The sequence below is a fragment of the Anopheles cruzii genome, chromosome X, assembly GCF_943734635.1.
Source record: "Anopheles cruzii chromosome X, idAnoCruzAS_RS32_06, whole genome shotgun sequence".
Lineage (NCBI taxonomy): Eukaryota > Metazoa > Arthropoda > Insecta > Diptera > Culicidae > Anopheles > Anopheles cruzii.
The window spans coordinates 3,085,725-3,108,105 of record NC_069143.1 but is presented as its reverse complement, the minus strand read 5'-3'; the positions used below and the strand labels follow the sequence as shown (position 1 = coordinate 3,108,105).

Sequence of the window (22,381 nt, the reverse complement as noted above, 5' to 3'; positions counted from 1 at the left end):
TTTACTCGGAAGGACCTCGGATGTTTCAAAGACTTTTCCCAACCCATCCATTAAACATAATAAAGTGTTGCAACATGTATATGTAATGCACGCAGGTCAAACTTTATGTTTATTAACCAATAACAAATTCACCCTCGATTGCCCTCCGACAATCTGTATACGGGTGCTCCGGAAATTACAAAACCAGAGTTTCTACTAATGGCAACTATTGCATAGTTCACTATATCACGAATATTTTTATTTTTACGATGATGGGTCTGTCACAAAATGTTTGTTAACAGATTTGTGTTTCCAGATCGGCAAGCTATGCTGATTTTAAAGGCTGAGAACGATACTTGTGTAGAACTTGATGGTAGAATTTATAATTTGTTCATGCTCCAACGACTCAAATCGACCACGCTATGAGAGCGTTAAAGTTCTGTTTTATTAAATATTTATTACTGTTAAAGAACTTACGAAAAACGGGCACTCAGACTATAACATAACAAGTTTACAAACATTTTACAAAAAACATTTTTTCGTTTCGCGCGTATACCTCACATTCGTAAAAGAGGCGAGCATGTGCAATGGTGGATGCCATTCAAAGAAATTACGTGCACATTTGTCATGTAAATCGTGCGTGCGATCCCTGTTTAACTTTCCTGCATGTGTTCGAGTGCAGCCCAATATAAGTTCTATTTGTAACGCTGTAACTGTTGCTAGTTACTGTTCCGACTCGTCACCATCCAGCTGAATTGTGGTATGGTTGGAATAAAGCTCGTTGCCACTCTGCTCATAATCATCTCCAGCGTCATCTTCATCCATTATTGCACTCTGATCTTGGTCAGCGATGGTGGCTAATATCTCCTGCTGCTTGAAACTTCCCATCGATTCAGATTGCGAGAGTGCCGCTTTAAGCTGCCGTTTGCGTGCCGCCACCATTCTGTCTGTGCGATGCCGATCTTGTTCCTGGTGGTAGAGCTCAATAAGCTTGGTCAGGTTGCCCGATTCCGTAATTTGTACCTCCTTCCTGATCTTGACTAGACGATCCTGGACGAGGCTCTGGTAAAAGCTATGGAAAAATCGATTGGCAGGAATCTCGCTGCGGTTAGCCAATCGGATAGCCAAGTGTTCCGGAATGATAAGGGTGTCTGTAAGATAAAAAAAAAACGAAAGCGATCAAGCGGAAGTATTAAAGCGCGGATATGGGGAACTCTTAAATATACGAAAACAATGATAATGATAATGACAAGTTAGCCTACAACCAACCGATAGTTTGTGTTTTTTGCTGCATCGGATTCGTACTGGGATCCCAGAAGAAGATATAGTACAGCGATAGCATGATGGCCACTAGCGATACACACAGCACGTAAGCTGCGACCGTTAGAATACGGATTGCTTTCTGGTTCTGCTTCACTTCGTACAGACGATCCTTCGAGTCCTCTCCAGCTAGTTTTATTTTCTCTTCCGCCGTGTAGCTCATGGTGTCCTCATATGAAACTCACCGGTGTATTGCATCGGATTGCAACGTACCAACTCTGAAAGACGTAGAATTCAAAGCTAAACAACAAACAAGTGGTATGCAAATAGATTGTGCTTCTATGTGTATGTGCACGGGCGAGTGTAAATGTGTTCAATAGCGGTGCTCCGACTTGGCCGGGAAGAACTGTAGTTGCAGCACCGTCCGTGAAAGTATATTTTCCGATCCGGAAAATATTATTGTTGAAAATACAGCAATTGCGCATATTCGCAGAAAGTTCGCATACATGTGGCAATGCTTTTTTGCACGCTGCAAAGAGTTCTATTTCGAAACCAGACCGCAACCGCGATTTATCGATTTTTAGTGTTGTTGTTTTGTCTGCAACCACCACATTTAATTACTTGTAGTCAATATTAGCTAATGGAGTCTTGAGCTGAACAGTATTATAACACACACGTACACAAGCGTACGCCAAGCTAGTGGTGAGGCAGCGAATGTTTTATTGACCCACAATTATGCCACTTTTTTCCACAGGAAAAAAAATGGTGCATAAAAAGGAGCGAAAAACCTATCCGTTTTATTGACCACACTTTAACGTCTGCTGCGTGTCTGTTTTTCCAGCGACTTCCAAGGTCAATGAATCCCTTTCGGTACGCTCGATACTTTTACGCGTATTGATGAACGATTTATGAGACCGTGAGTAATCTCGAACTTCAATGAGAAAAACACGGTATCATTGCAAAACGACAGATGTTGAGTGTATTCAACGGAACAGAACGAGCACCACGCAAGGCGGATAAGATCTGTTTTATGTTTGCTCCTTGTGGCAATAAATTTACATTTTACGTTTATCGCTCAACAGTGTGTGCTCAACAGTAGCAATTTTCGATGCAGCTGGAACCGTGGTTCGTGACGATGGTTGAAGGTAGAGCTAGTTAGATCCGTTTGGCGATGAGCGATTGAATCACTGCATTTCCTATTGCATGTCCTGGTACGGGCCTATTAGATCGGATCGCGAACCGAACAAACTAAGTATTACCCGTTAGGTGAACGCCCGATGGACCGATGACACGTTTATCATATGTTTTTAGTTCGATGCACTTTACTTTGCTATTACTCACTGTCAAAAGCAATAATTTACTTCAGCATATATGAATCGTGAAAAATGCTTCTTCTTCACCCGTTCGCAGTCGTTCCGCTAAGGATCTGTGGCTGTTCTATGGGTCACCGACAAACTTCCCAGAGCCGGGGCGAGAGAGAAAGCGAGATTGAGCGCGAAGTGCCTTGAAAATTCTCTAATTTTCCAAGTGGTCGCTACCTTCCGGGAAAGTTTTTCCACTCGCCATCCACTGCAATTGCAGTAGAACACAGTTGGCTACTGTTGGAAAAATAGAGAGAAGTGTAAACAAGTGGTGGACTAAGAGAGAAATAACATGCAAAAGAGAGTTTGGGTGAGAGGAAATCGTCAAATCACAGGGTCAGGGAGGCAATGCACGTTTATTTTCGTTACTAAGGGGATTATTTTACGTCGATACCATGCACACACAAAGGCATCTGACCTGTATCGGAAAAATACTGTTTTGGCGCAAACGACTCTGTTTTTGGCGCAAACGAAGCCAGCCTAGAGTAATAACCAGCACGAGTGTTGATTTGCACAGTTGACTACAACAGAATTCGCTTTTGCTGCAGCTGCACCATCCAATACATGTCTCTTTTTAAATTTGTTTTATTTAAAATTTTCAATGTATTTAGTACATTTTGATTCGTCCCTCAATTTCGGTTAATCATTAGCAATCGCGACGCATCAGTTGCGCACTGGAATGCTCTTCGGCAATGGAAGCACTCCGAAATGCTATGTCATTAATCAGCCAAATTAGGATTAATTGATTTACACCAATTCCCTAACAATCAATCAATCGGCTAGCTAATCAGCTGCCATTAATGAACTAGAGAAGGGTGTCTTCGGAGAAGGGTACTGACGGCTTTTCTGTTCAACAGTTTCACCACAAAGTCCTAGAAAATCTTAAGAGTATTTCAAATGTTCATGTCAAAATTATGAAACTGTGCACTATTTTTACTCACATTACTAAACTGAGCACTAATTTTACTTACTTTGGTTTGATAAATATATTCGGTGCGATAGTAGTTTGATTGTCGATTTGATTGTTTTCCACTAGTTGCCTTGATCACAGTTAGCCGTTAGTCTTTCTGGGCTATCGTCGTGAAACTGTTCGATTTTTGGTTGCCAAAAGAAGATGTAGTAGAACGATAAAAGTAGAGCCGCAAACGATACCGTGAATAAATAAATGCAAACAACGATCACTCGGACCCATTTCGGATGTTCCCGCTTCTTGGCGAACGCCCCACCATCCGCTAACTCGGCATCCTGGGCGTACAGCGGTTCCGAAACCCTAGTGTCACAGTTATCCATTCCTTCCGCTCTATGCGACGCGCGGTCAATTCACTAGTTTGAATTTCGTTTGGCAATCTGGCCGCAATCGAGTAGCTTCACAGTCAAACCGGTTGAGCTGAATTCTAACAAGCAACTGGCGGCTACGGTTGGCGTACGACCGCATCCAGTGAAAATGAAGATCTAAGCCGCTTAGCCGTATTCCACCGTACTACGGCCAGCTAGTTTTTTACTCGTTGTCGCGCCGTATGCTTTCAGCAAGAATTTCCAAGTTAAAACGCTCTCTGTTACTTCGATTTTACTAATAAACTCTCACACGCCATTCGTAGTTATGTGACATTAAAAAATACGCCATGGGATTTCGACACAATGTAACGTTTACATTTTGTTTCGCCGATCACTTCCGAGCGTGCCTCCTTTCCCGCTTTCCTTCGTCGCTTTCGTCTTCGACTTAATCGGCTTTTCGAGTTACAGCATACCGAAGGAAACGGTGCTGAATGCATAACGTAACCGCGTCAATGGCTACACTGTGCTCATAATGAATTATTTCGTTTACGCTTTACGTTTTACGTAATACGGTTTTTGATCTTATGGATCAAAAAACATATTTCCTTATTTGTTGAAACAAGGCATTCTGTTTAAACTTGTGCAACGTTTCGTCGCGTTGTCATTGTACGTGCCGTGCAGTTCGTTACACCTAAAGTCAGTTGCCCACCAGTACCGCCCCCTCTTGTCTACACAAACGCGGTTGCGGTTTACCTAGTTTCTCTGTTGGTTAAATAAATTTAACCACTAGGATACAGGAACTAGGAATAGACTAAGTATCATCCAGACTGTGTGTAGACAAGGTGATGCGATGCTAGTAGGCAACTGGCTTTAGTTACACCTAGTACACCATCCGATGGCAGGCGGCCAAGGACGAGTTCGTTATGCAATAGGCGAAGTAAAATGAAACCAAACTATAGTACGCAAGGCTCTTTCGCTCTTCCGCTTTTCCTTAGACTATATCCTCTCCACAGAGTTAACACAAATTAGAACCAATGCGAGCAAAAGAAGTCTCGTACAACCCAATTCCCCCTTATTCGAGTCATGTTGATATTTTCGAGTCTGCTATTTTCACGTATTAATGCATTACTTGAACACAATGCAATGTTCATACAATTCATACCTAACCATTCTGAGTTGTGTAATTTTATTCAAATCATTCAAATCAAGCCCATGTCCCCATGCGCTCATGTGACAGAGTATTTGGAGTAATATGTCCTCTAAAAGCTGCCTTTGCAAATTTATTCATTGCTAGAACTGGCCATTCGGAACAGTAAGGGCTGCTAGGGCTACGGGGCCTAGGACTTTGAGTATGGGTGAGAAGGTAGCGATAGATGATCGAAACGGCAGAGTAGTAACGAACGGTCCAGCAGCCGAGGTGAACCCGGGCGGCGGTGGCAAGTTTTGTGTACATCATTCGTTTGGTTTAAATTTTGACGTTTGGTTTAAATCTGTCGTAAATCAATCGTTTGGTTTAAATTTTGACTTTATTTTGTCGCATAGCTTAGGCACGAATTTGTTGTTAAAGTCGATACACGTTTATGTTTATTGCAAGGGCGTTTGGTGTTTAGACTCAACCCATCTATACGATAATCTTGTATTTGTTCCCGATGCAGGAAACCTCCTGATGGCCCACCACCAGGTTCTGGTCTCATGCTTGACCACGGGGGCCGCGTGTTGCTTCCACGTTGGTCCGTAAAATCCCAGTGATCGACTTCGAATAACCCGGAAGCGAGCGTGTCTAGCCGTGTTTCGAACCATTGTAGATCATTTACTTTCGCTCGCGCAACTCTCCTCAACCACTAGGCAAACGAGTTTTGACAATTGAAACTGTCAGTTTAGTTTGTTTTGTGTGTTGTTTTTGATAAAGTTTGCCAAATGATTGTACGTTGCTGGAACTAAACATGAAACGAGTAAGTCGATACTGTGATCCGTAGTTAAAAGCAGTCAAAGTGTAACGATGAACGGTAAGCGCTGCTCTCGCTTGCTCGCTGAGTAAGAAAATCTACTAAATGGTCCAGCCAATGTCTTTTTAGCTACTGTTCCCCGGCCCGTGTTACAGGTAACAACATGAGAATACATGATAAGCAAATTGTGATGCTAAAAGCAGCGTCAGATGTAAGAAACGAGCTGCTGATGAAAGTGCCATGTGATTTGATTCGGGACGTCGACGGTTGAACTAACGAATGGCGATCTGCTCACGTGTGAGTTGTTGGTAAGTTCAAATAACAGATAGTCGCTTTCTTTTTACATCATTTTTATTTTATTTTTCACCACATCGAGATCTTCTCTGATGGCATCTAACCTTTTCAATATTACCTTCTGCGTTTCTTCGAGCATTTTTATCGAACCAGTTGAGCTCGAATACAGCGGCACTGGGGGCATAGTATCTGGCCGGACACCGCCGTAATGGTTGTCGGAAAACGTGCGGTTCTTATTAAGTGTTTTAAAATGCTTCCGGCGCAAAGTTACTGCATTATCATCGCTCTGCAAATCGTTAAACCTTTCTATGTTTCGATACGTTCGTCTTCTCCTTATTGATTGATTCCGTTCGCGCCGTTCGGCCACCAACTGGTAGATTGATGTTATCAATTCCTTTGGAATCTGCAATGGTTCAAACACACACGACCTGTGAGTCCGTGTTGCACTGTTATGCCACCTCGAAAGGGCATCATCGCATCGTGATCTTCGTACCCGTTTCTCCCGCGGATCGTTTGGCTTGACACGAAAATGCAAACGGCATCGTGACGTTTTCAGTAGCGCTATCTTCTGGAATATTACCCATATCCGTATCGGCGCTTTTCTCAGCAATTTGGAAAACATCAGCCCCTCTAGACGTGAAATAAGCTCAGCTTGGCGGGACAAGCGGTCTAATCCGGCCGACTGCTGCAAACCTTGTATATCACTGACCGCCAGACCAACAAGCAGATTGGTCAGAATCACCGTCACCAACAGTACAAACGCCAGAAACATCCCGTGCGCTGTAGCCGGATATTCAATTTTCAAGTTTTCGCCATAGAATATATCTTCAAACTCCAGCTCCCCGGCCATCATAACGATGGTTTTCAGCAGCGATCGTGGGATCTCTTTGAACGCAATATGATTCGGGAACAGGACACAAAAGCTTAACCCAAATGCTACTAGCAAACAGCAGTACGCCATGAGAAATTTAGAAAAATTTACAGCGACTGTAAATAGTGAAGGAAATGGAGTTGATTGAGGCGAAATAGAAACACAATAATTTCATTTTTACGTTGACGACATTACCTGTGGTAAACATTTGCACGTATAATCCAAAGATGGGAAAACGCCCCACCAACATCATCAGCTCGAGCCAAGCTAGAAAAATCACTACCGCCGCCACATGGTGCTGCCAGGTCATTACTGAGTTGATGTCGCTGAGAGCGTTGTGCTGCGAAAGGAGATATCCTGTTTGAACGCAGCAAACTAACGCGTCACTTTTTCGCGTCACGTTTCACTCACCGTGCAGAGAAATATTCCTATTACAATACTCCACTGCAGCCAATTTTCCCAATAGCGAACGTAACTGACGAACCCGTGCATCATTTGAAAAATTTCCTTTGTCAACAGCACCAGGTTGAATAGTGTGATGATGTATCCGATCGGTGGAACGTACGGCGGCATTTCACAGACGCTGGTTCGGCAGCCTTCCACGTACACTCCGAGAACGTACGCCGTGAACAGCAGCACAAAAAGTCCGTGATAAAACAAGCTGAATATGAAAAACTTTCGGATCCTACGCCACTTAAGGAGTAGGAATGTTTCGCATAGCGGGTGCTTCAAAATGCGTCTCTGACCGACCTCGATGAATGCCAGCAGCAGTTCCGTTTCACCTCGGTCGTTGTTCGGTACCAGCGGTCGAAAATCGAGTCGTATTTCGCAGTCAACATCACCAATCTCGTGTATACTATTGACACTGATCGCTGCGTCCAGTTTTGCGATATACTTCGGGATAATCTCAGGAGTACGTCGTATGATAAATGACAAGGCGGAAACGCCCCCGTTTGTACGGGCTGTAATGTCGGCTCCGAACTCGATCAGCATGTAGACGCAGGTGCTGAACTCGTTCAATGCCGCTATATGGAGCGGAGTATAGCCGAAGTTATCCGCCCGATTCACGTCCACCTTTGCCTTCAAAAGACTGAGCGTGCAGTCCCAGAAGCGTGATTCTTTCACGATCGAGGCATGTAACGCCGTCCGACCGTCGCGGTATATCGCATGGACATCGGCGTGTTGTGCGATCAAGTATGTTACCGTTTCGTGGCACTGAGACAGGCAGGCCAAGTGCAACGGCGTCTGCTGGTCTCGGTTCCGAGCATTAATATTTGCCCCGGCGACCACCAGAAGCTTCACGCACTCCAGATAATTTTCGGAAGCTGCCAGGTGTAGGGCGGTGATCTTTTTCTGACCAAACTGAGACCGCGCATCAGCCCCGTGACTTAGCAACAGTCCCATGCATTCCGCGTAGCCAAGTGCCGCAGCCACGTGAAGTGGCGTTTGAGTGTACACTTGCGGCGTATTTGGGTTGGCACCATGCAGAAGCAAATATTCCACACACCGTTTACTGTTGCGCATTACCGCGTAGTGGAGCGGCGAATACCTCTCTATACCAGCATTGATGTCCGCGTTTTGTGCGAGCAGCAAAGTCACACATTCCAAACTACCACAGCTGTTGAAAGTGTTGAATAATTGATTGTTAAATAGGCGCCGGATGTTGAACTAATGCACCGGTTAGCTAACCTGGCGGCACAGTGCAGCGGTGTAGCAATCCGTTCGTTATCCCACGACTGTGACTTCGCACCGTGTTGTAGCAACATTTCGGCTGCTTGGTGATCGCCGGCGTAGCAAGCCAGATGCAGTGCTGTTCGGCCGGCAGCATCTGTCGCATTTACGTCGGCGCTCTCGTCCGTAAGAACCTTGCGAAGCAGATCATGTTTTCGGTACCAAACGGCCATCAGCGCAAAAGTATTCACATGCTGTGTGAATTCTCGCAGTACATCCCCATCGACCGGTACCAAACAGCAACCCAAGAAATCAGCGATACGCTCACCATCGGGCAGCTCCTTTAGGCAGCTCTCGATGTCTCCGTTACTCCATATTTCCCTGTGTCCGTCTCGATCGTCCGTTCCGAAATCATGCGGCTGGTTCGGCGACGAAATCTCTACCCCGCCGACGTCACTCTCGCTCGATATACTCAATCGCAACCGGTCAGCATCGTCCATCGGATCACTGATTCCATCCGATTCCTGGTAATACATTCGATATTCGTCCTCCCAGCGCATTTCATTCTCCTGAAAAGATGCAAGCCACCCCCGGGTAGACGTTAATTTTCGTGTAAGTAAGATCGAACAGGAAGAGTAGAATGAAAGGCGTACAATGATAGAAAACCGAACCGTATCCATTCCCAACGCTAGGCATCATTCGATCATCAAGCACGCTTATGCTGACTCCTGGTTACGGAAATAGCGCTGCAATTTGGAGTATAAAATAGAAACAGCTTATCGTGGTAGATTTGTACCAGATTTGTACCATTTCTATTTGAACTTGACTGAGACTACGTTAACACTATTGTTCATGCACCATTAAAAAACATGTGACGGCATTCGGATGAAGTTTACAGGGCTGTTGTGGCCATTCGAAACAGGAAGACGATTGTTTATGTGCTTTAAAATTTGTCCTGATGAGGGTTACATTGTATATCCCTACAACATCCGTTTGGCAAGATACTTTCTTTTTCCATTGCTCGTTGCATCATGGCATCATACTTTTGGTGTAAAATTTAGCAGTATCATTTTCAGACGAAGTCAAAACCTCACATAATAATTGTCCTGTGATGCTAGAATTTGTTTTTGAGTTTGCAATACAGCGCTTTGAAATATAACATGTATATGCTAGCGAAAAGTGTTCAGGTAAGAAAAAATGTTGAGAAAATTTACATTAGCTTGCTAGGTGCCACTAACTCTGGTCCGTGTGGGCCTTCTCCGTTAGAAGATATACCAAGTGAGCTGTCTATTTGAGCAAACGCTACAAACTTTGACTAAGATTAACAACAGGCAGAAGTTAACTGAATGCCAGCAAACAATTGAGTCAGTAAAATCAGCTCTTAAATAACGCAGCAAATAGTGGTCCCAAACACTCCCGCCTTATGTGGCAGTACACCAAGTTTTTTCTCAACGCGTAAAATTGTAAAAACACCACTGAAATCGTAGAAAAAAAACAAACAGCGGGACTAAGAGGAGCAACGCCCTACAGCTTCTCGATAGTTGCTACAGGGCATTTCTAATTTAGTTGCCAGACCCCCTTGCCTAGCGGGCAACTCCTCTTCGAAATTGGAATTTGTAAACAATCCATCTGTTTTCGCTGCTAATTAGCTTCTATCGGAATGCCTTGGCGCTGGTGTGCTTGCATGCTTTTTCCTAAAAACTACATCCGGCTGACTGAAGCTGAATTTTGCATTAACCATGAAACCAATGAATTTAAAAAACGGTTCATTAAGATGACGCCTTGAGCACAGACGTCAGGGAGAGTTTTGGTAATTTCATGCATTGCTCTTCACGTCAGGTAGTTTGCTATTACTAGAAAAATAGCACTAGTACTTTTGTCGGGCTACTATGATGGCATTGGTCGGTTTGTAACCTGTGATGTGATAAAACATGCATAGTCGAACCCTACGAAAACATGGATCTTGCGGTAATGTAGCACATGGTTGACAAACGCACTGCTCTGGAAGCGTTGGTTGCAACTTTGAATCCTTTTTCCTTCCTTCCTTCTTCCTTCTCAATCCTCCATAAATTTTTAAGACATATGATCAGCACACCATTTCACTAGACGCGATATAGTCACGTTTTGCTTTTTCTAGCTACTTTCTTTGTATAGCTCGGCCAAGAAAGTGATGCAAGATCGCGTTTCCTGGGCCAAATGCAACCTCTCCTAAGCCTGTCACCCACTTTCGTTCGCCGTGGGACACCGAGTCCGGTTCGTGGCAGCACTTCGTGCTAACTGAGATTCGGTTTCGCCTTCGCATGCGTACGATCCTCAACACGGCGCTCTGGCACTTCGCGGTCTCTCAGACTAAGGGCTGCCGTACACGATCATTTCCTTTCCTAAAACACGCTCCTCAACGCCATCGCGTGCAGGAGATCACCTGGACAAAAAACAGTCCGAAGTGGCCGTGCACAGCAAGCGGGTGGAATGGGTGAAATCGGGCCGGAGCAGACGGAGAATGATGACGACCGAGCAAGTGCTGCGGCCGAACTGTGTATTTCGCACAGCGCGAACCAAAATACGTCTCGTTATTATAACGCCCAAAAATGAGCACCACTTAGCCAGGAGGGAACTGGAAGGAAGCTGGGATCGTGGAAGAACGCCCACGTAAAGAACGAGCGTCTCTTCGGGGGCGGAAATGAGAGTGAAAGATGTTTTCCATTTGATTTTTTTTTTCTTTCTGCGGAAAATATTCGCTGAAGCAATTTAGACGGAGAACGAAAAAGGGGAAGCGTCAGCATGTTGCAAAATGACGATGACGACGGCTTACTCGGTATACATTTAAACAGAGTATATATTAATACTTTTATTGCGCGTAAAGTACAACAATATGAAAAGAGCATCGAGGCCAAACTTATCAAACTCGAATAGACAGAACATTACTTTTAAGCCCCTTCCGGCAGCATTAAACGGTACACATAAATGCCATCATATTACGGTTTGAGTTTATTTACAGTTTACATTAATACAAGTTTGCAAAATTACATATGTACGCAATGGTCGTAACTGTTTTATTAAATACATTTATTAAACTACACTACAATTTAGCATACACTTAACATAATTCATACATCTTCACATCATGATCAAGCATTGTGCGTTCCATCAAACCGATAGTTTCATATGCCCGGAAATACGCACAGCAATATCTTCAGCGAAACCAATCTGATATAATCTATGTACTTCAGTTAAGATTAATGCAAGTGTTGGAAAGTGTGTCATCGATCTAACAATGGCTAACACAGCACTGGCTAGAAACTTTGAACAAACAGTGTTCATCCAAAGGTCAGGACGAGTCCTGAGTAATTTTTCCCGAAAATAAATGGCTGCAACACTGTGCAGTAAAAACGCACGTTAGCCGCCAGATACGAATCCGCATCCGGTCACTCCTCTCGGCGTGGTTGTTTTGGCTGTCCAGCATGCTGCCCAACAGGTCTACGGAGGAAACGACATGCTCGAAGGAAACGACTAGCTCGGAGCTAAAATAATAAGGAACGTCTCATTCTTCTGTGTATGTTTTTACTAATCCATATGTATCCGTTTATTTTTATCCGCATTTTGATTTGCTTGTTGCAGTTGTAGAGCTCAATCCGGTGTTCAGTTATTCTTTCCCGTCCCCGACGGCTATACTTCGATGGTTCGCAAACAGATGAGTGTGTTCATCGTGTCAACGCTTCAGTTGGCTGATGTTTTCTCCGGAGGCAACATGATCGACTAGAAGCGATTTCTTCCTACCGGTCTGATCGCGCTTCTACCATTGGACGATGACATAAGCTTCCTGACTTAGTCAATCAGCATTACTGGGACCATTACAACGATTGCATCTTGATGACGAGGTTTTTGTAGTTCGAGTCATTTGTTCATTTTGTTTTCAATTGAATGATACCAGTACTGAGTACGACTTTTCTTCTTTTAGAACAAACCGGTAGATCGGAACACCATGGGTTCATGGATGGTGTGGATGGTTTTGGATCATGGATGGTTTGTTGTCAAACGCCCAGCTCAAGCATACAACTGTACCATAGGAAGCTTGGAAGCCGCCCTAATCGTGCAGACTTCTTCTTTGGTACCACTGGTCTAAAGACGGTTGGCAAGCTCGCAAAGTACGAACAGTAGTGGTTGAAACATAATGTTGCCATGCTGCTAGCAACTCATGATTTGCAGCGACTTTTCACTACAAATTTTATGCCCGTCTTTGCACAGCGCAGTGTGCAATGACCAACAAGCATTAAGCTAGAAATTTCCGAGCGGCGAAACGAGCATCAGGATAGCAGCGAATAACCAAATTAACATCATTTCATAATCAGTTATGGTTAACCTATAATATTGAAAATTAAACAGTTTAATTTTATAAAAGTATGCCACCAAGTATAGTTTTGAAAAAATCAACAATTGAAGTGTAAATGTTTGAGTGGTGTAATTTGTTTACGAATATTACACTGCACTACAGTGAATCGTAAGATTTAAACTAACTACCAAATATGGTATTGGGCTTTTCTGTGCTGTACGTTGTTGAAATGCATAGCCAGTACAGCTGCACGGCACGTTTACCTGTAGATTGTTACACTTTTGCTGTTTACATGTGCGTAGAAGATATGCATTATTGTAAATGAGCTGTCCTACTTTGAGCATATCCATACGAGCGAATGTTTTGCGCCAGTTACAAAGAGCTGTGGCCAGTTTCTATGCTCAACTCAAGGCATGTCACAGAAGAGTTTCCCTACAAAATCCATAACAAAACTGTAACAAGAAAACATATTCCATAAATAAACAGCTGACAAGCAGCGCTTTGTTGGCTACTTTCGAACGATTGTCAGTATCCTCAGCATTGTAAAATATTCCTACCTACATTACGGTTCGTAGTGTGAGGGATACCGCTTTTCTCACACATACTTATCACCATACATTTCAACGATCGATCGCGTACCAATACATGTTTTCTTTAAAAAACAACCAACACAAGCGCTATAAAATCAGCTGTTTTGCTTTCCCAGCATAAAACACAGAATGAAGCCCAATTAAAGCCTTGGGCTTAGGTTTATGTTTTTTAGTTGTGCGTGCCAAACATAACTTTAACAAAATCAAGGTAATCAACGACGTTCTGGCTTGTGGAGTACGTGTGTTCGACTTTTTGGTACATCGAGCAATGTGTCTTTCAATTCATTATTATACATATGTTGGTATAAATGGATGTTGGTTTGTTACATAATATACGAAATACAAGCAAACAGCAGATATCTGAACCAAACGGTTGTCTAGAGAATATGCGCTGCCTCAGAAAGCAATCTCTGCCGTTTTCCTGGTTAATTCAATGATGTTTTGTGCGCAGTTTGTGCGTTTACTTTAAAACCCTTCTTATTCGCTGGTTTTTATTGCGCGGCAGCCCTTCCTTTTGTAAGGAATGTTCCAGATCGTGATGGTAGGTGATGCCAAAGACACAATAAGAAGCATACTTGTTCAGTGTGTGGGATTCCGCTGATTCATGTAGAGTGCACAGTCGTACACCGCGAGCATACGCACACTAGTGAGCGAGCAACATGACCTGCCTTTGTGTGGTTGGCTATATCTCGCAAACAAAACACTGCAAGAGCTCAGAAAGGTGCGTGCTGGCGTCGAGTTCAGTTGTGTAGTTTGCGACGAAGACCTTCAAGGCTAACCGCGAGAGCGGATTGTTGTAATTGCGACGATCAACAGTGTGAGTGCAATACAAATAAAATCATGATTTACGACACGACGACGACGACGACGACGCAATTGTGTCCTTCCGGTGTTCTACGTGTTGCGCAGTTTAACCTAAATGCGAAAGGAAAAGACATTTACGTGTTATAGCAATTTTTCTATATTACAGACGTGAGGTAGTCAATTAAAGAACAAAAACCAGTCAATACTGTAGTACAAAATATGAAAAATATAGCATCGAAAAACAAAATGTGACCGCGAAATCGTAGCTAATCCTCTGCTGCATCGAGCTAAATCTTTTGCTCTAGGATGCTTAACAATGCGTTCAAAATGTCGTAAGTCGCACAAAGAAAAAACTGGTATACACAGGAAAAGAAAAATGGAAGAAAAAAGGTCAACCTTGGTCGAAGAACAAGACGAGCGCTGACTATATTGTGCGATGTGGCAATAGGCATAACGTCGACATTTTCTGACGTGAAATGATTTTGCAATGGGAACAAAACGATTCTGAATGCAATCGTAAGGGTATTATGTACAGGTGTAGTTGGAAGTTTGATTCGGCAATGCAATGAGCTATTTAGAAATTCAATGCATTAATGAATGCATGATGAAACGATTGTCCATCGATATCGAAAATGGCCGTTTTAAGATTGCCACTATGAGACATACATTCGTCGAAAAGGTAACTTTGTGTTTTCAAGCAACAATTCTATCTATTCATTGGAAAGAGCCACACATGTTACAGTGCCACCGCAGGCAAGGAAAGCTATGGTTACTTTAATGCAGTGAAAATATCAATCTTTTTTTACAACGTTTATCTCAATCAATCTTATACAAAGTACCATAAAGCAATTTTTTAGCCTCGGTTACAGAACAGTTGACTACTTTTTTTTTATACTAATGCTATATTAGTAAAACCTGCTTACAATATATTACAAACAAAATTTTATTTTTCAGACGGCGTCGCCATGCACCACCTCTTACTATCAACCGTGAGGAATAAAGAGCTGTCGTCTTCCCACGAACCATTTATAACATAGAAGGTAGGTTGAAATTTTATTTCATGGCTAGTTTTTCACTATTAGGAGACTAATAGTATAACAATAACTATTTACAACTAATCTGGTAACTGTATATTTGCAGCTAGCGGCGTATTTATTTCAGTTCCATTACATAATGGAATGCAATCCATGTTTCGTCGAAATTTCCCACCAATTAAAGGAGGATGCAAATTTTGATACATCAACGTATTTTCAAAGGAGGGTTGTTGGAATTTTGAAAATAGAATAATGTTCTACAAGCGTTGTGATGAAAAGTATTTTATGCAGGGCAACATGTTTTACATTTGCATCGCATGGTCAAGTTGGAGTTTATTCCTATTTCATGAACTTGAAACATAACAGCGCATGAGTTTGTTAGTTTGCCTTTTTTCAATTTTTCAGTTTCTCTTTAAACGCGTTTGGTATTCTATAGACGCTGTAAAAGAAAGTTCAGTTTTTATAAACGAATGAAGTAGACTGGTAAATATGGTATATTTTCTAAACCATGACACATTTTTATTTGCAAATAAGACTGAATGCCTTGAAATAGCACCTATACCTTTAAACAGCAGGCTTTCGGGAATGTTGTGTTTCTTTTTCTATTCTATTCCGTCATCCTACATACATACGCAAGTAAAGTACGTACCTACTTTTGATTGGGTTATCTAGACTGGTAAATATCCAGTAACGACTACCAATGTGACTGAGATGCATACGTCTGAAATAGCAGCTATTTTGCATCATAACTGGTATGGTACACCATGTGCGAATTTGAGAACAAACATTTTAATTGCCCACCGAGAACGTAATATTTTCTAAAACACCGTATTTCGGTAGCGGCAAAAGAGGGTTGCAAGGTTTTGGACCCAGGCGGGATTGTGGACAAAAATTAAAAACATCTGCCCCACGCATCCTATTCAGCTAAATGGTCCAATGGATATTTTGTAAAGTAAACGTCGTTGCTAGGATTTTACAATATTCATACAACATTTATTGATCGTAGCTATCAATTGTCGATAGGGGAAAATATATGATCTTACGAAAAAGTAACATTTATTACTTGTGATAAGCATGTGAGCAACTTAAAGGTTGCATATTATAGCTGTTGTAAACCTTTGTTACATCGCATTCCATAGCTGACGTACTGTGTCTCGCATGTTAGTTGTTGTTCCTACTATTTGAAACAGTCGTAATTTTTTGAAGAATAATATGAAGAAACAGGGATGAGAAGATAGAAACATTATCCTTCCATTGAGTTGATGTATTGCTTCCGTTTAACAATCGAATGATATGTCACAATATGCAGAAACATTGTATTTCCACATCTGATGCAAGTGCGAATGATCAATGCACAGGAATATGTTTAGCTTAACAATGATGTTTTTTTGTTATATAGGTCAGTAAGTAAATATTGTAATTTTGGCTGAAGTTGAGTCCGAGTTCGTAATTTTCTCAAATTCATGTTCCATGTTTTTAATCTGTGATAAATTTGATCTACGAACCAATCTACGAGCATACACGCACTTTTGGATGATAGCTAAATGCATCTTTCAGGGTATTATTTTGTAATTTTATTTTTTTTAATAATAGACTGTGCCGAGTCTGTAATCTGTACATCAGTGATACGATTACAAGTTACATTGCAATAGGATGTGATTCTATGTATCGTCCCCGATGCAATTACGCATGTAATGGCCATATATTACATGTAAATTCGTTAACAGTTGGAAGTCAAGTTGAGAGCTCTAACGCCACTGATGTCGACGGAAAGGCGATGGATTGATGAGTCATGACGTCCTAGCGCTGGTACTGAAGCTGCTTCACGCGTTACCGGACGAGATTGTGTGCAGACTTTTATGTTACTCGCCGGAGGAAGTTACTGTTGCTGACTAGCAAATGAAGTGCAGTCTTTTTTATGAAAGATGCTGTGAAAAAGCTGACACTGAGGGAATCTTCGAATGCGATTTAGCTGGAATTGGGCTACCGCTGTCGGAGCGAAAACGCGAAGCTGATAAGTTTTGTATCTGTATCGAAGTATGCTGCACATCTTGGATCCAAAGGATTCTCTAGTCCTTTCTGCTCTCTTCTTGGAAATGCGTCGGCAGTGAATCCTCTCTTTCAAATGGCCCATAACAACAAACGTCGCAAATCCTGGTTTTATACGAAACACACCGGCATAAACTGTGGCATAAAACAAACTACTGCTGCCTGGCTGACACAGGAACGGCGAAAGATACCAGCACCTCAACTACGAATTTAAAATGGTGGCTAAACTTAACAGAGCTGTCACCTCTTAACATTTAAGAGTATGGGAGCCACTTGGGCACTCAAGCACAAACGTGTACTGCGCCCCCAACGAGTCCCGTTTTCACGTGTACATGATCAGAACACACCCAGATGTCAGCCATAATAAGTTGAACAAATAGAAACAAACCACACAAAACCACTCCACCTATTTGTATACGATGTCGATTTTCCTACCATGGTGATAAGATTTCGTCTAAAACATACTGTTGAATAACTGATGGCCACGAATATAAGAGAGAGCGAGCACGATAATACGTCTGAAAGGCAGCCCCACTGCAACGTTGGATTCCGATGTGGAACGCACGTACAAGGACTACAAAATCAACGTACAAAATGTCATCTGTTTTTATACTAGCCAATAACCTATTTGGCTATTCTACTAAACGGTTTGCAATTAAAAAAATTGCTTGCAAAAAGATGAGAAGACCGTTACTTTCTGGGTCGTGAGGTGACCAATATAACTATGTAATGTTCACAGCCCAGGCAAGCGCGAAGAGGAAGCTGAGAGACGCATGAAGATGGGATAACAGTCTGTGTTACATTGGTTTGGGTTATTTTTGTGATTCCTAAAATGGTTCACAATAGTGGTTTGCTCGGCAAGCGAGAAGAGTCCTGATAAGCGAAGGTACGGGTTACCCGAATGGATGACCAGCAAGAAGAGAGCTAAATTGAAGGACAAAACTAATGAAAATCTATGATCGGCAAGCGGGAAAATTTGATTACCACAATGACCAACGATATAATTGGGCAGCAAGCGAGAAGAGATCATAGTCAAGATTGTCGGCAATTTTCTTTCATAGAGCTTTTTATTGCTCAAGGAACCGGCATTTTGTAAGCATAGTACTGTAAAGAAATATTGATGAAATAGCATCTTTCTGGTATTGTTCAAATAACTTGGAAAACGGCTTTGTCCAGAATACGCAACAAAATGACATTTTAACGGTGGCAGGATTTAAGTGATTGATTAAGCAATGTTTACGAGCGAATATCCTGAACTTGCCGACAGTTTTGCTGAGCTCAAACGTTGAAGCAGATAAAAGGGTTCTCCTGATACAATATCCAATTTTATGTTATCGAAACACAAATCAACAGTGCTGGCAATATTTTCGTTGATGATTTTATAGTGTGTGTAATGTTATGCCGAAAGCATCCACCAGAATGGAATTGTAATTGGAATGAAAACAACGGTATTGTGAAAAAGACACAACTCGCTGTGTTTACTTTGGACCACAGACTTGAAGAATGACACAGAAAACATCAAGTACAACGTGTTTTCGTTCGTCTAGAATAAAACAATCCCAATGGTATAAATTCCAAGATAAATTCAAACGACGTACAGTAATGTTGGCAGATTTCTTGCTGTAGATGCACGAAAAAAAAAATGAACAATCAATCCTCACTTTGTTGTGTAAACGAATGTTACACCTTGTTAAATTTCAAACGTTGTTTCACAAAGGTATTATGCTAATGCCAAATTTACCAACTCCCAGGCGCTCCCTAGTGGGTTGCGCTAATGGAAGAGTATGGAAAAGGGTCTAATAAAATTTTTATTCTATTTTGAAATGAACTCGTTCTTTTAATGAAAAATATATTGAAATATTAATCAATGAAATGAGAACGTAAATTATAGTAACGTTTTTGCCTTGTCCTGGGCTGTGTTCTTGTTGTTGTTAGTCCTGATGGGATGCGACCATGTTTATAGCAGGTCTATCGATAATTTTGTTCTCTTTTGCATCTAGTGAAGTAGTGAAGATAGTGAAGCCGGGAGAGATTGCTAATCGAACATTCCATCGATTAATAACACAACAGATACATAGATCGAGGCACTTTTTTGTGACAACTGGTAATAAAGAGTAAGGACAGCGGAAGAATGGCGATAAGGTCTGTGAACTGCGGAACTCTTTCGCATTTCCCCTCGTAGACGGACGTTACCGTGTTTGGGATCTTGGGTATGATAGTATAATGAAACCACCCACCAATGAACGGAAAGGAATAAGACATACAGGGCGACACCGTACAAATAACGCCAGGTAACGAGGTCTTTCTATTTTCTTCTATAAATACTGTATGCTCATTTGGTTTTTGATGTTCTTTCACCTAATATAGTGAGCGAGACTATCAAATTGCCTCCATGTTTGTAATATTGGCGATCGAAATAAGATGAATAGACGTTACATGCTGAATTTCCATGACTCTGAAATAGCAAACATTCCAGTTCTAAGGTACTTGATATAAAGGTCTAATATAAACCATGTGCCTTAGCGTTGTTAAGGTGGCAATTCTTTTTTGTATGCAAAAAATGATCATAGAGAAAATTGTTTGTCCGTAAAAGGTAAATCTAGTAGAATAATTCTACCAGTGATGATTCCATTGATATTGATAATATTAAGGTATAGCATATAGCCATACTAAATCAAGGATTAGAACTTTGGTTGAAGCACCAAGAGATAATATCACCGAGAAATGGAAATCGACGACGATAAAAGGTAAATACTTTTGCTATACCAAAAACAATTAAAATCAACTAATTCTCAACTGTCTCTCATTTTTAGATAACCATATCCGGAGAAAACTAAATGCGCGCTAGTACGTTTAATTTGAACTCAGATATGAAAGAATAGGTTGCCTTTTAAGCAATTATCTTGAAAACATTTGTCATCACATTTATACGCTAGCAGTAGTCAACATGAGCGATTAGATAAGATACTCAGTGCAACCGATTGCGATAGTTTCTTGTGATTGATACAATTTTGTTATCCTAGGTATGATGGGTTTGCTATAAGTATTTTTTACAGTGCCATAGATCTCACCGTCATCAAATGTTGGTATTGCGTGGGAGGTAGGGATCTCCTCCGGCACCGTGCGCGGAGAGACGACTTCAGGGGTCATTATGTGTGCTTACGCCAATAGGGAAGTGTAGAAGTGGCAACCATTTTCTCAACAGTTTATGTTTTCCACTGCTACATCCCCTAGGGCGGCTCAAAACGCATGTTGATTCATTGAAGGCTCGTTTTTAGATCCGGGTTTGCGGTCTTTATTACTCTTTTAGTGTTCGTGCCATCTGGAGAGATTTAATATTACTAACTGGCGAATGAAACGATATGAAAACCCACATGGACTTATTTCTATACTCATTCTATCTTTAAGCTTCGATCCTATATACTACCGCTGTCGACGAAAACATCCATCTCGTACCTGCATATTGTTTCTACCATAGATTTTAAGCGACGAGACAATCTAGGTATTTCGGCTTATTGTTTTCTAACGAAAACAAAAGAAGGACCACTAATGTGACGGTATCAGATCGATGAGCAGGCGAACCCATCCAGTGTCAGAATACATAGACGCCACCAAACGAGATCCAAATTGTACCAACAGCAGGAAATTTTAAGCTGCAATTTGATGCACTGATTGCTTATTACAGCTGTAACGCGTATATAGATTCTGGAAGAAACAAATTATGAATACGTAGTTTTGCAACAATCAATACTTTATCTTGCATGTTTGCCACGAGAAGCGGTGTTTCGTCTCTAGCGAGTTGTAACGGATTCTGTCTCGGTCGGCCACTACATTTGCGCAAGGAGTTAGCGTGTTCTAACCATTCGGGGTCAAATTTTTTCACTTTTCGTTTTCTTTATTCCAACAATCTTTAAACACCCGGTAACCGATGAAAACAAATTCACGATATTTTCCTGCCATTACGCGCGTGTGGCGAATAAGGTGCTCAACATAACAATCAAACAAAGCGCGGGCAAACTCATTGCACCATGAGCAACGCCGCCGCGCAACTCACTGTTCCTGCCCATCGCTGAGTACGCGCACCACGTTCCAGAATCATCTACGTGTCAACTTAATCGAAAAGAAACGATCGCTGCAGCTATAATTGCCACGACCGGGTTTCGTGACACGTGCTCCTTTCTGCGTCAAATGTACGACTAGCGAGCTGGATTCGCAACATGTTAAGAGAACACTCAAACGATTCACCAGCTTTTGCGCGATAAACATTCAAGATCAAAAGAGTTAGAAAATCTCCAAAGTTAGCAGGAGTCAATATTAGATTTTATGGTGTTCTAGCTACTTTCGTAGTGCAAGATCGTAAACAAAAAATGGTAGTGAAATGGTAGTCAATATTACACTCAAACGTCTATAATGATTGATAATACGCAGAGCAAGTCTAGCCACACCCAGTGAAAACTAAAGTAAAAACGCGACTGCAGAAAACGCTAAATAAAAACCAAAAAACCAACCCCATAAAATATCCAACCCGATAAACCATCCAACCCATAATAGAAAAAAATTGCGCGTGACGTTTAAAAATCAACCCAACAAATAAAAGGACATGTGGGACGAGGGTGGGCTAATAAAATAACATATAATATTCAGCACATTTCATGGCACCAAAAATAAAATACGTTCCGTTCCGCAAAACGGTCAGCTTTTGTAATAATGATTAGTCTTGAGAGTTGATTTATTTCTTTCTGTTTTCCTGCATTGCTGATGACAGGCATACGGTAAATATGCGAAGAAGGGCGAAATCTTTAAATGAATGAATAACTCAGTCGCTTACATAATCGATGCAACAGTTAGTGGTTTAATTATGCTAAGCTAAACTAGTTTATTGTTATAGAAACAAGAAACAAACACATATGGCAAAAG

The 22,381-nt window shown here is 41.7% G+C and overlaps 2 protein-coding genes and 1 long non-coding RNA gene across 8 annotated transcripts; 1 reads left to right on the top strand and 2 right to left on the bottom strand.

Moving 5' to 3' along the window:
- Nucleotides 1-93: 93 nt before the first annotated feature.
- LOC128267186 (uncharacterized) lies at nucleotides 94-4,195 on the bottom strand. 6 transcript variants are annotated; one of them, XM_053003985.1, is made up of 5 exons: nucleotides 3,572-4,194; nucleotides 2,778-2,837; nucleotides 2,499-2,694; nucleotides 1,249-1,517; nucleotides 94-1,130 (listed from the first exon to the last, which is right to left on the bottom strand). In XM_053003985.1, exons 4-5 carry the CDS (start codon nucleotides 1,460-1,462, stop codon nucleotides 703-705), a joined length of 642 nt encoding a protein of 213 aa, XP_052859945.1. In that variant the 5' UTR covers nucleotides 1,463-1,517; nucleotides 2,499-2,694; nucleotides 2,778-2,837; nucleotides 3,572-4,194; the 3' UTR covers nucleotides 94-702. The 6 variants fall into 6 exon arrangements, with proteins under 6 accessions (XP_052859945.1, XP_052859952.1, XP_052859938.1 ...); XM_053003992.1 differs by having other exon boundaries at nucleotides 2,581-2,837; nucleotides 3,572-4,195; XM_053003978.1 differs by having other exon boundaries at nucleotides 2,499-2,837.
- A 1,966-nt stretch (nucleotides 4,196-6,161) lies between these two features.
- Nucleotides 6,162-9,337, bottom strand: LOC128269012 (transient receptor potential channel pyrexia-like). Its single transcript, XM_053006348.1, has 6 exons — nucleotides 9,311-9,337; nucleotides 8,676-9,226; nucleotides 7,398-8,604; nucleotides 7,182-7,326; nucleotides 6,609-7,102; nucleotides 6,162-6,518 (listed from the first exon to the last, which is right to left on the bottom strand). The coding sequence occupies exons 1-6, from the start codon at nucleotides 9,335-9,337 to the stop codon at nucleotides 6,162-6,164; spliced, it is 2,781 nt and encodes a 926-aa protein (XP_052862308.1).
- Nucleotides 9,338-14,267: 4,930 nt separating this feature from the next.
- LOC128269022 (uncharacterized) lies at nucleotides 14,268-16,846 on the top strand. Its single transcript, XR_008269179.1, has 3 exons — nucleotides 14,268-14,394; nucleotides 15,336-15,421; nucleotides 15,522-16,846. It is a non-coding gene; the product is annotated as an uncharacterized LOC128269022 (long non-coding RNA).
- Nucleotides 16,847-22,381: the final 5,535 nt, after the last annotated feature.

Excerpts from the sequence above, each read along its gene's own strand:
- LOC128269012 (XM_053006348.1), bottom strand. The coding sequence starts at position 9,337 with ATGGATACGGTTCGGTTTTCTATCATT. Across the intron at positions 7,327-7,397 it reads TAGGAATATTTCTCTGCACG|CACAACGCTCTCAGCGACAT; the intron begins GTGAGTGAAACG and ends CTCCTTTCGCAG. Across the intron at positions 7,103-7,181 it reads CGTGCAAATGTTTACCACAG|TCGCTGTAAATTTTTCTAAA; the intron begins GTAATGTCGTCA and ends CACTATTTACAG.
- LOC128267186 (XM_053003992.1), bottom strand. The coding sequence starts at position 1,462 with ATGAGCTACACGGCGGAAGAGAAAATAAAACTAGCTGGAGAGGACTCG. Across the intron at positions 1,131-1,248 it reads GCAAAAAACACAAACTATCG|ACACCCTTATCATTCCGGAA; the intron begins GTTGGTTGTAGG and ends TTTATCTTACAG.